Source organism: Carassius carassius, chromosome 7 (genome assembly GCF_963082965.1).
Source record: "Carassius carassius chromosome 7, fCarCar2.1, whole genome shotgun sequence".
NCBI lineage: Eukaryota > Metazoa > Chordata > Actinopteri > Cypriniformes > Cyprinidae > Carassius > Carassius carassius.
In genome coordinates, this window is record NC_081761.1 from 27,315,299 (window position 1) to 27,328,935 (window position 13,637).

The 13,637-nt window shown below is 37.7% G+C and overlaps 1 protein-coding gene across 2 annotated transcripts in view; it reads right to left on the minus strand.

Annotated features, from left to right (window-relative positions):
- Positions 1-7,220: 7,220 nt before the first annotated feature.
- rgs12b (regulator of G protein signaling 12b) overlaps positions 7,221-13,637 on the minus strand; it is a 60,365-nt gene continuing 53,948 nt past the window's right edge. Inside the window, exons 10-17 of one of the 2 annotated variants that reach the window (XM_059554375.1) lie at positions 13,144-13,238; positions 12,802-12,996; positions 12,488-12,561; positions 12,158-12,284; positions 11,804-11,900; positions 9,988-10,055; positions 9,268-9,364; positions 7,221-8,987 (exon numbers count right to left, since the gene is read on the minus strand). In XM_059554375.1, the coding sequence (XP_059410358.1) occupies positions 8,416-8,987; positions 9,268-9,364; positions 9,988-10,055; positions 11,804-11,900; positions 12,158-12,284; positions 12,488-12,561; positions 12,802-12,996; positions 13,144-13,238 (1,325 nt within the window). In that variant the 3' untranslated portion in view covers positions 7,221-8,415. The remainder of the gene's footprint in view (positions 8,988-9,267; positions 9,365-9,987; positions 10,056-11,803; positions 11,901-12,157; positions 12,285-12,487; positions 12,562-12,801; positions 12,997-13,143; positions 13,239-13,637) is intronic. The other variant, XM_059554376.1, reaches the window with a different exon arrangement.

The following is a 13,637-nucleotide window of genomic DNA, read 5'->3' on the forward strand; positions in this document are numbered from 1 at the left end:
TGTGCTGGGGTGAAGTTTAGAAGAAAGATTTTAGTAGTGTAGTGGGCGTCAGGCCATTGGCAGTGGTGTAAGTGTCAGAAACCGCATCGTATTAGCAGGCAACAGAGGCCTAACAGGAGAGAATTCCAGAGTTAAAGACAAGTCAAGCTGAAGCATTTTGAATGCACTCCAGAGGACAAATAGCAGATGCTGACAGAGTGAAGTTATAAAATGACTACAGCCAGTGTAAGGAGCTGAGAAGACTAATGGTTGAGAAAGTGTTTGATTGTTCTTTGTGAAGCATGAAGCAGTAGGCCAGTTGAAACCCTATAAGTAAAATTATGCTACACTTCTGAATGCATTTTGTGTATGGGTAACACTTTACAATAAGGTTCCTTTCACTCATATTAGTTAATGCATAAGGCATCATTATGTAATAATGAACTAGAATTTACAGCATTTATTAATCAAGGTAAATGTTGGATTTACTTATGCAACCATTTTTCTGCAGTTTAAAAGTGATTTTTGTTATGAGTGAGTTATTGAATCATTCACTCAACTGGTTCATTCAAACACACTGCATAATTGAACAAAATAAAAGTATCTGTTTTTTTGGAGTCATTGACTCATTCACACAACTAATATGTTCAAATGCAACACACTAATTTATTCAGGAAATTAACTATCCAAAATTGAATACTCTCTGAATGGGTTAATCATGAATAAATAACTTCACAACTGTTAAAAATGCTCTACATAGTATGCATGTGTGTAGTATGAATGAAATCCAAACATATTACATTCACCATCTTGTCATTTATTTACGCTGTCACACAACTTCTCTCCCATGGCCTCATGGGTTCTAAAGTCTCTGAAAGTAGTAGACCATCCTGGTACTTTTAACCTACTGTTGAATATTATCCATGAATACTTGTTGAAAACACTACTAATCACATACGTAGTGTTTTCAGTTTCTATAGGGTAGTAAATTATAGACATATTTGGATACAAAAACTGTCCTGAATGAGTCATTGAATAAGTCACTCAACTGATTTGTTCAAGCACACAGGCCATTTGTGAATGTCACTATACCATCCATTGCTTTGAAAGAAGCAACAACCATTCAATAGGCAAAAACATCATTGGTTAATACAATAAGTTACTCCATTACCAAGCAGATCTCATGAGAATCTGTAACTATTTAACAAGGTGGTGATTTCATATGAATATAAACAATGTTTTAGAAGAAAGCATAAGCTGATCCACCCTTAAACCAAACCATCAGTGAGGTGTAAGCAGATTGAACAAAAATGTAGAAATGAGTTTGTAATAATTAATAAAAATTTGCCAAAATGAAAATAGTTACAAATTGCTATTAAAATGTTGCAATTACGTTGTTGTTTATTGAACTGTTGTATAAAATGTCACAAAGAGAGAAAATAATTATTAGAAGTTATTCTAATTCCGAAAAAAAAGGCCCTTTAAGGAAGGGGTGGGAGTTAATGACAGAAGTTCAATGTTTAGCATCCCTGGGGCAACTTGGGTTTCATCAGGTTTTGCTCAAGGACACACTGGCCACAAACAAAGGAAAACCAATGCCAATCAGACATGCCACCCAGCAGCCAAATATCTTGCTTTATGAATTAAATATAAATTCCTCAATGCACACTGTAACTAATGTAATCAGCACACATTAAGATATTCAAATCGCTGACCTGGGACAGAAAAGTCATTCATATTTATTCAAGACAGTTGCTGTGTGCAGGAATCATCAATACATTAGCTTGTGGTTCAGCAAATGAAAACACTGCATGTCCTTAGAATACCTCCGGCATTTTGTATTGATCCTTTCCTTCCATAGGTCTTTCCCTTTCAGTATCTCCTTCCTCTACGCAATTATCCCTGAAATCCGTCTTGGCAGAAAGCAGTGCCTTCAAATCCTCAGGTTAATAAGCCGTTTTCAACGCTGAATGGTCCCCATTAAAATTACGTGTGTGAACTTTAGAGACACAAGAAAGCGTTACCTTGTCCAACAAGACAGCAGCATTCTTCTTGTTGAATGCTGGACTTCATTGGCAGCAGAACAAGGAGGAAAAATCAAGCAAAGGACAAGTATTAGAGTATGACACCTTATTATGCTTTATTATAAGTGCTGTTACATTGAACCTGACATTAATGTCCTTAAGTAAAATGGATGAAGTCCTATAGCAATCCACAGTGTGCTAGTCCAGCTCAGTCCCAAACAGCTCCTTACAGGTCATATTTATATGGTTTATGCAGCCCAGTAACTGACAGCAAAAACAAACTTGAAAATCCACTACAAGCTTTAGAAGTTATTTAAATGGTTGCAGGTAAAGGTCCTGAATCATTTGTTTTCTGCTGCATTGGAAAAAGCTATCAAGGTAGTAGATTGTTAATTGTTACCAAGCTCAGCCTCTTTATTGTCTGATCAGACAAAAGTGGCATTGTTCTTGTCGTGGTTTTTCTTCTTGCTTGTTTTAACTGAAGGTTTAATTGCTGTTTTTGCTGTTGGATTAACACGGTTTTTCACAGGTAGCAGTTCTGCTTGGTCTGAGGTCTGGTAAACTCCTGATCTCATTCTTCCTTTGCTAGTTTTCAGATCGCCAACCACCCTCTCCAAGTCTCCAAGTTCTCCATTCCGAACATCAAGGTCATCACATCGGATCCCGTCCACATCTAGTGCACCTCGCACATTGAGAGGAGCCCGCTTGTTGCCCCCTCTGACCCTGGGTGGGGGAGGAGGAGGAGGTGGGGCGGAGGGCGCCCTCCTGTGAGAATATTTGGAAACACTGGTTCTCTCCCTCTGACGTCTTTCATTTTTCACTAAGGAGGGATAGCCAAAAAGGGGAGAGGAGGAAACATTAAGATATTAATTGATAAAGCACAGTTTTTTTGCAGAAATGTTGATGCATAACAAACATGAAAATAGATTAGAAAAAGCAATGACATTTTCAATATAGACTTGACATATTTAGCACAAATAATCTGATGCAGCAGATCTGAAATCAATGATATCATATGTCCTGTGACCAGACAGGTAGTATATTGATGTGTCTTTTGCAATTACATTTTATAGCCACGGCAGGCAGTATGTTTTTATTGAATAACCCATTTTACCCTGTTCTGCAGACAAAAATCGGAAAACAGTGCCATGTGGAGTCATATAGGCTAGTTATATGGTTTTCTGCGTCATTTTTACTTCAACGAATGTGACTTTACACCCACATCAATGTGTTGCATTATTCAAGTCATGACAATATTTAAAGTCTGCTGAGACATTGGCAGAATCTTTTACACTTAATGTCACAAGGACAATGCGTTAGAGTGCTGATGGTTTAGTTTATCATACAAAAATTACATCTTTCATCTGATTTATGCATAACTTGGTAAGATTTTTCAAATGAAACAAGTCTATATGCTCACTAAGGGTGTATTTATTTCTCATCATCAAGTTGCTTAGCGACATGCAATCGAATTAGACTATAAAACGTTGTAGCACATGATGAAATGGGTGGCTAATGTCCTCTAAAAAGACTCCTGACCAAATGCAAGTTTATTTCCATGCTAATAATCATTCTCTCGAGTGTGTTCCCTGGTTTTTTTATTAGTCAGTCTCTGATACAGGTAAATTGGAAATGCTGTTGTTGCGAACACACTGCTAAATGTTATCGATGTTTGCTAGAGAAAAATGTTTGGCTGTAAGATGTGTATTGAATGATCTGCTTTATTTTGTAGTCATTAGTTACAGACACACTGCCCCCTTGTGGCTTCAGATAAAACTACTTGCCTGAACAGAAGCGAATTTCGTATGTAAACCCTGTATCTAGTCTACCTAAAGGTATGAGGTATTGATCATGTCTTCAAGAAAGTCTTATTATAATTAAACTGATTATCAAACATATGCACTTTTCTTTAGGAATCCATTATGTCTAAACTCTAATTACAACGCTTTTGGCAGATTTTTTTTTTTTTTAATGCACCAATAATTCAATAATCACTGATCTGCCATGGACACTAGATGGAGCACCATCTCTTTTCAGAATCTCACTCATTCAGACTCGAGCTGCCCTCCTAATGTTAAATGTCCAATAATTAATTGTCTTGAACGTATTTTGCCGTTCATAAGCCCAAAAGACTTTGCTTTCTCACACGTCAAACAGTGAAATGCATCTGACCATTACTACGAGTCTGAAAACAAGCTGCAAGATTTTAAGAGGAACAATAGATGGGGTTTTGCGTCAGCAGTGACTTTTAGGGGATTCACTTTCTAAATCTTCTTCATGGGAAAAAACATAGTCTTCCTGTTATTAAAGTTCAGGCAGATGTTTAAAACTCGTCGGGTGCAGAAGTCTTACCACAAACACTTGAACATGACCTGTGGATTTACTGGGACTTTCACATGCTGCAGGACTTTGAGTGGTCCGTGGACATGAGCACCCAGATGGGATTCTTGACCAAAAAATAAAATAGCAAATGTATCCTTTCAGTTAAAATTTTACCAAGTTCAAATTACCGTAAGTAAAATGGTTTAATGTTTAACAATCTCCCTAAAACCTCTTCGAAATTAAATACTAGGCATTTAATCCTGAAATCTAGCCAGACATCCTATTCCAAAGCACCGGCTTTCCCAAGCATCTCATTTTAAAAAGGAATTAGTTGAAAGCATTAGTTTGTAAATATATAATTTAAAGTAGCGACGCTAATCATATTTTTCAGTATTTTAAATAGTTGCTCTTCCGGTAACGAGCTAGAGCGAGCGATCAAATGCTTGATCGCTGTCTTTAATGTCTCAGCTCAGCTGAGGAAATAATCAAACAAGCCCACCTTAATGCTCTCTATCTCATCTTTAGAACAGGAAAGTCGTTTCCTAAACACTCCTTTCTCTTTCTCAACTCGTTAAAATGTCTGATTGAATCGCTCGGACGATTCATTCAAACGAACAATTTACAGAAACGATCCACCCATTCAAGTCCCGGTGTTGTGCCTGTATTATGCGTGTGTGTTCAGTTCAGAGCTAAAAAAAGACACCTGATAAAATCTGCTAAAATGACAAATTATAAGATTAAATAGTATTTTTTAATAACTAAACCCATTCCCTTTGACTTTGGTTTAACTAGTCTAGAAAATAAATTCCTAATGTCCTCACTTTAAAACTTTGGGATATTGGAAGCAATGTGGCTTCATAAAATGGGAAGACGTGTTCCAACAATTGTCTTACTCATAATTATCTTTAAATGCCTTATAGCATACATCATGAAACTCAATTTTTATTGGTCTAAAAACAGCTCCTATTTTATAGTCTGACAAAAAAATGAGTCATCAGGACCTGTGAATACATTGTCTGGGCAAAACAGATTTTTCTGTCACTCAGAACGTGTATTTCTTCTTTTAATCACCTTAAACTCAATTTATTTAAGTCCAGAGTTGGTCTTACTTTTGTACTTCCCAGAGCCTGACAGAACAGAACGAACAGTTCTTGCCAACAGTAATGCAATAACAACAAACAGGGTGTAAAGCAGTGGTCATGTGATAAAATGTGTAAAGATAATGAAATACATAGAACAAGAGCGCAAAAGATTTGGTTTCATGGTACGACAGCATTTTGATTTCTGTGTATGGAGGGTTCCCCTTCTTTTGGAGCGTGATAAAGTACATTGAGGGAGACAATGCAGAATTAGGACACTTCTTCCGGTGAAGGATGAGAGAGGGAGCACTGAAGGGAAACAGAGCCTGGTTTTGTCTGAGCCCAGTACTGGCATCCAAATGACACAAAGCCTGCCTAACCAGCCATTCACTTTAACTAGGGCTCTGTGCATAGCTAATGCACTGAGAACAGCCTCCCTCGACTGGCACAAAACAGACGGTGGGGGGAGTAGGGTGAAGGGAATGTGAAGGAGTTATTAAAAAATGCTTCTGAGAGCAGAGTGTTTCATCATGTGATCATCTGTGGCGTTCATGCTTCATGTCTACGTTTTATTCTTTATTTGATAACAGGAAAAGGAAATGATAAACTGTCTTATCTGATAACTATTTGGGCTTCTGTCTTTCCTTGAACTCTGAAGGATGTGGTGCAGTTTTTAGTCATATTATACTAAACTGCTGTTTTTTATGCTTTTGAAGACATTTCTTAGGCTTACTAAGATGGCATTTATATAATAAACATGAAATTATATATATATATATATATATATACACACATACATATTTACACACACACACACACACACATATATATATATATGTATGTGTGTGTGTTTGTGTGTGTGTGTATATGTATGTATATATGTATGTGTGTATATATATATATATATATATATATATATAAAATTTCACAATATTACTATTTCTACTCTTGATTATAGAAATGCCATGTACTGTATATATCCACAGTTTCACATGACCCTTTTGATCCTTTCTTGCTGCTCAAGAAACAATTACTATTATTATTATTATTGTGAAAATATTGTTCTGCTCAATATTTTTGTGGGAAACAGTGATATATTTTTAAAAAGACTCCTTAATGTATAGTTCAGATGAACAGCATTTATTTGGAAAATAATAAACAAATGAATAAAAGTATTAATTTAAATAATTTAATAAAGAAAAAAATGTCTTAGTTTCACAACCCTTGGTTTCGAAGAGCTCCATCAAAATGTAAAAAAAAAACACCTTAGTTTTCTTAGGAATTCGTGGTGATTTAACCAATCAGTTAATATAAAATGTGATAGAAATATAACAACACCATAACATGCCAGAAAGTGTTATGCACTAATTTCACAAGTCTTATTCCTCAAAGTGCATATGTGATGCGATAAGGTCAGAAACATGCTCTCCCAAATACACAAACAATGCTTGTTCTTCACATGCCAATCTGTTAATTAACTTTAATTGGCATTATACATGTTCATGTTCAAACTAGCTAAGCAAGAATCTCTTTAAAGGGTTGATCCATCATAATAGTAGTAGACCTAAATTAGAAAACTGACTGTAGACACAGACAACTAATACTTTTTATAGCATCCCTAGTGGTAAGACTGAGAATGCAATATACACTTGTGTTGCATATGACAGTGTACAACAATAAACGAGCTCCGACTTGTGTAGTTGGAGGCATGTGTGTTTATGTACTTCGAGTATGTTTCAGGCCTAAGAAATAGTAGAAATTGAAAACAGGTACTGGAAAGAGATCGTAGCAATACACAAACAATGAGAGGAAGGGAGAAAGATCTCAACCCTAACATTTATTTAACTCTATTTACAGGTTTGCAGAAATATCAATCCGAGTAGAGATATTGGTCATCTACAAAAAAAGACTGCTACAGAAAACTGAAAATGATTTCAGTGTCAGAAGGAACTGAATGGAATGAATTCAACAATGTTGGCAACTCAACATAGCAATAAATCACACAGCTGTAACAGAAGCTATGTACACATTTAGTATTTTATCATTCAAGAAGATATAGTACTGCTGTTTCGTATGGCATAAATTAATCCTTTTTTAGGATTATATTACACAATTACATATGTAACATATAATACCGTAGCTTAAGAAACATGGAAGTGATGTCATGGTCATAAACAGGAAGTGATCTGCGTAGCTACACATTGTTGAATTGCATTTTCATAAGAATACAATGGAAAAAAAATAATAAAAAAAGCTCTGAGGTCTCAATTTAAGATTGAAATATAGAAATGTGAGGTCATGAGGAGTTACTGAAGACTCTTTGTCAATATTTAGGTTTCATGGGCAGGCTTATGGAAGGCACGCTACTAGTAACCATAGAGAGGTATGGCAAGGCCTTTGTCGTACTATAACGGATTGTGCTTGTTTATGATTTATTCCATTTGTGTATTCACATCATTTAAAAAAAAATTTTAACAGACAAATATATTCATGCATAAACGAGGGTGCTTGTCACCTCAAACACTCTACGTCTGCAATGCAGTTTTAATTTAGTGTCGAATAATTATCACGTTTAGTTCAGTCAGTTGCGGCTCCTGTAAAGGCCATCATGTGATTAGCCAGAGGGCAGAGATATGCAGAAGATGAGCAAGATCACTTCAGTTCACTACTGACCTCAAATCAGTCCGACTGGCTACAATAACTCTATTGATTCTCTCAGTGGAAAAAGAAAAAGCTGTGAAGGTTAATGATTGTCAAGATTGTGTGTGGCTAGTCATTTTAAAATACTTTCAGGGGAACTGTCAAATGCATTGTAGGTAGAAGTCTCTTTTTCGATTCCTCATTAAAGTGCTTAAAGGGTGTCAAATGTACATGGGAAGGAGGTGGTTTTGTCAGAGTTTGGCACAGGGCTCATGATGAGGAACACAGCAAATCCACAGCACTCAGAAATCACACACATCTTCAGGAGGGACCAGAGAGAGGTGAGGAAAACACATGCGAGCGTAGTTTGTTCACACAGGAGAGGTACCTGATCGAGCCCAGCTATCCTGGTAAGTGTCCTCCCTCAGAAGGTTTGGTCGGTCTGGGGAGAGAGGGAGAGGCACCGAGGACTGGTGAAGCAGAGAGCTGTTAGGGCTTGTGATGTCGCCTTCAGCGACATATGTCAGGTCCGTGCTGCTCTCCTCTTCCTCCAGTGCCTGTACCCCTCCGTCGCTCCTCCAGTCTGTGATCCCGGACGAGCCCCCTTTTTGAGAGTGTGGGATTGGGGAAAGTGAGGAACTAAACGGCGCAGGATTTCGGCCTGCTGTGTTTCTGAGAGCCCTATTGGGTGGCATCAGGGCACGTCTAGGCGCTTCCACCGCTGAATCTAAGCTCTGCGATTGTCGGCTGGCACTGAGCGCGAAGCCGTTTTCATTGGATCGGGGCCGGGTCTTGTGGGAGACAGGAGTGGAGCTGAGGTTGTTGCAGTCTGCTTCCATGTCGAGGCGCAGAAAGTCAGGAAGGACGAGGTCAGATTTGTTCAGCAAACCCCGCTGGTCGTCAGCTCTGTTGCTCTGTGCTTTGGATATGAGCTCGAAGAATTCTGGTTGAACAACAGACACCATTTTAAACCATTTTATTTGTTGGAATGTAAAAGCACATTTGACATGTTAGATGGAACACATTCTCGCAAGACATCAGCAACAAAATAACTGCGGCTGCCAGTTCAAAGTGTGCTTGTGTTAGCATTAGCTTCGTCAGCCAGTGTTGCTACAGAGACTGTTAGCATAAGATATAGCCAAGAACAACTAGCGCTTAACTAGGAGAGCAAAAGAAAGAGAGATTATTCAAGGAAGTGAAAGGGGAGTAGTTTTTTTTTTTACCTTCAGCTTCATCTATATTAAGTTTTTTCTGTTTGCGCTTTTCCACTTGGGCCCTGGTTTTCACAGCTGAAGCCTTTCCTGCTGCTTTGTCCTCCCCCTGGGTAGCGACAATGAGAATGGGGCACATTAAGGGTGCATGGACGAGAAGCGCCTCTTCTACAAGGCTTTCTCTGGGGCTCAGGGCTAAAACTACAGGGGCCTCATGGTGCACTGGGTGGGCCTCGAGTCACTATCACTAAAACTAGTGTACATACTCATTCTACTTGTACAGTCAATCTCCATTAAGCACAGCAAGTCACTGCAGAAAAACCACCACCAGCGCAGCATGGCACCACAACACCTAACATCAATGAACATCCACGCTCTACTTCTCTCAACATATCACACAGCTATCAGTAACTATTAAGACGAGAGAATCTATACAAGGGATGAACACTTGAACCCAAGGAACTCTTGGTGGACAGAGTCTGCTATCCCCTCACAACACTGTGGTGTGTTGAAGGAAAGGAAGTGGTAAAGAGTTGGGGTTGCTGTGATCCGAGAAGTAGAGTTAGATCATCCACAGGCACAGAAATGCACAGATAAACATAGCCTTTAGACCGGAGAAAAGAATAGGGGAGCCAGCCATGCACACACTCCCCACACACAGGCCAGAAAACACAAAGAAAGAAAGAGAGAGAAGGAGATGAAAATGTACAAGCTTTGAGATGGAGGTCTTACTGTGGCAGACTGGCTTCGCGTAGACAGAGGTGGGCCGTGACTTTTAGACGAGGCCAGCTTTTGTTTGTCTGTTTAGAGAGGGAGAGACTAAACTGTTCAAGTTTAACTATGAGTAACTATGTAAAAGACAAGGCATTCATAACCCATTTTACTTTCAGAATACAAAGTGTACTGATGGGTAAACTAACATTCTAAAGCATATCGACTTCATTTAATTTTTACAATAGTGGGTAATTCAATATTACATTTAAAATCAATACATTTTAAATGTACACAATTGCACCTTCATCATTAAACATGTGTAATTACATATATACAAATACAAGATTTAAGTATTAATGCATGTTTTAGTTTACCATAAATGCTTGTCAGTATATTCAGCATTTGAACCATATTTAAAAAACAATAGAAGTAATTCTAAAATTTCTAATAAATTTAAACTATAATCCATTTTAATGTAATTGCAGTAGGGTCGGGCGATGTCTACCAAATTGGCATTGGACAATGTCTACAGTAGGGCTGTCAAAATAGTTGAAAAACTAAATTCGAAATTCGAATTATATTCAAATTTAAAATGCATAATTTCAGTTAGGATGAAGAAAAGCTTTTGGCTTCTCTCCTGAGGCAACAAGACTGGGTATAAAGCAAAATATTATTAATGCATGTTTATTCAAAGCATAAGAAAAATGACTGTGGAAAAAAATACATAATATTTAAAATAATGTTGATAAACCAACTATAATTAATTAAGTTGCTTAAACAACTATAAACAAAACAGCGTCATGTATGCATGCAGGGTTAAATATAAAGGGCGGAAAGCCAGTCACACAGAATACATTTTTTAATTTAAAAACATGAGATGCAGTGGGATGGGGAACAAAAAAGTCTCGAGATATGTTACATTAATTTTACATGGCTTTTCTAAATATGCGGCTCTCTTGTGCGAAATGCGAGTCCAACGGTGTCCCTCTAGAAAATGTGCGAAACATGCGTTCTGTGCGAACGGCTTGGTTTGTTTTGATGTAAACAAGATCTTCTCCACATTGATGTTCTCTTTTTTTTCTAGTGGCTTCAACTAAATAGGCATTGAAAATGGGCATTTTCATTATCCATGTGCAGGCAAATTCTTTTTTTTCAATTTGATGAATATTCAAAATTCACATTTTTTTGGACAGCCCTAGTCTACAGTGAAAGTGACGGACGATGACATCGGGGGATGGGGTTAGAGGTGTGAAACAAATAACGCATTCTAAGGAGCAATGACAAACATCTAATCTTGTCAAATGTGTGATAAGTACTGATGCTCCTTATAGAGTCCTTGTGATCACAAATCTCAAAAGTGAAAGTGAAAGTAAAACGAGAGCGCGCAATCGAAAGCAGTTTCAATGGCGGTTCCCTGATGCCCACAATAATTATAAATCTCCTATACTAACCCAATGATATAATTGCGAGAAAAATAATGTATATATATATATATCTTTTTTTTTATCCTCCCATCTCGCAGGCCATTTATTCCCTTTAGGGTTTCTGTAGAACGCTTCATTTACTTTACCGAACACGGAACTGGGATGCGGCGGATTGCGGGAGAGGGGGTGGGATGAGGAATCATGATGTCAGCTTAACATCATGATGTCTGTCAGCCATTGGCGATGGACAATGGCATCGTCTATCAACCCAACCCTAAATTGCAGTTAACATGCATTTAAGTGCCTAAAACACTGCTCTGGCCTTTATGCTATTGTTCACAGTGGGTGAAATCAAAAAGTCACATTGGATGATGTGACTGATGTCTCTCCTGTGTGTGTGTGCATCTTGCCTTTTCCTGGAACGTGGTCTACTACTTCCAGAACAACCCTTAGTCCATCTAGATTAGATATAGGAAGCCCAAGATCGAGTGGCTCTTTCTCTCCACTCTAACCACACAAAAAAAAATATATCTAATTAATAACCATTCCATAAAATCACAAAATGCATATATTTTATGGTACATATTCCTCCATCTCTATATAGCAATGTGCAACAAAATCAAACCAGCTAAACAGGCAAGATGACGGAAACATACTTTATCTGAAACCTCATAACCCAACATGGTTCATAGCCCACAAACACATCGTCATCACTTTTTTTAGTAAGAATACTTATTTTTATTAAATAAGCATGTTTAACTCACTATCCTGGCCACCAGGTCTCCTAAGTTCAGGCCATATTTGGCCACCACTGGCCTCAGCACTTCTGTAACTGGCTTAGTGGGTTTTGCTTTAAGCCCAACAGAACGGTTTATGGGCACCAGATCCAGTCTATGAGGGAAAAGTAAAGAAAGAGAGAGAAGGTAAGGAAAACAAGCTTTACAAAATTGATTCCTGATGACTGCTTGATAATGAATGACTTCAGTTAGGTTTAAAAAGTATTGAAAAAAAAAGCTGAATTCATAAAGACTGAAAAACATGATAGATGATCGTATGGATAGACAGAGATGAAAAACAAATAAACAGATGTGTACCGGAATAGTGTACGTTTCTCCAGCCGAAGATCTCTGGAGCACAGTGTCATGCAGTCCTGGTCCAACACTAAAGGCTTTACACAAGGACAGTACATGCTATTATAGTCCATTACAGCACTGCAGTATCAAATGATGCAGATGCGCACACATGTGCACACACACAACACAAACACATAAAGCAGCACTCAGCACATACTGAAACCACTCTGTAAACTTTCATGGTGGATAAGACCAAATTAACAACAAAAGTGAAGGTACCTTGATTACTGGTTATTATTATAGTATACAGTGAACTGCACTATGAGGCATGTTACCTTTTCTCCTCCTACTAGGAACAAATCCACAGCAGCCAAATTAATGCCGAGCTTCTCACACAACCCTAAGAGCACCTCTCTGATGGAGACACCAGGCCTGATGGGTACTGAGCAGCATGAGCCATCTGGAAGGTTAATGTTACAGTGACGCACAGCACGCTCAGACAATGCCATGGAGTTCCGCGACGTCTCGCCCTGTCGGACAGAAGATTATAAAAGAATGAACAATGCAAATAAATTTAATAACCACAATTTTTTTGAGTTATATTTAATTGGAGATACATTTCTTAAGATTAAAAAATGCATAAAATAAATAATAACAATAACAATAACTTCACCCACCTCGTTTTTTCCAGAACCAGAGGTGGCAAGTTCCAAACTCGCACCAGACGACAAAGAGCCCTGTGATTCTCGCCGTCCGTTACTACCTGTAAAGCCTGTGATGAGAGACAAACACTATTTGAAGACTTCATCTGCAAAAACAGACAACTCAAAAATCATGTTTTTTCATTGTGCATTCCAATGAAACTCAATCAAAGTGCAGTTGGGTCATTTTGATTAGGTTAAAAAATGACTAAAAATGACAACTAACTAACATGAGAAAACAATAAAAACATGATTAAATGATAAAAAACATGATTTCTGAAAATTAAAAGAAAATTAGTTATCTGTTTTTGCAAATAAACTCTTCATTTGTAACTGAACAATTGCAAAATGCAGGGAATCTTGAGGAAATATTCAAGGAGATGAGAAGCACAGAAATAAAATGCAGAGATGAAAAGTTAATAAGCATCATTAGTGCACAATCAATGAACAAAAAAAGTATAGAATCAATA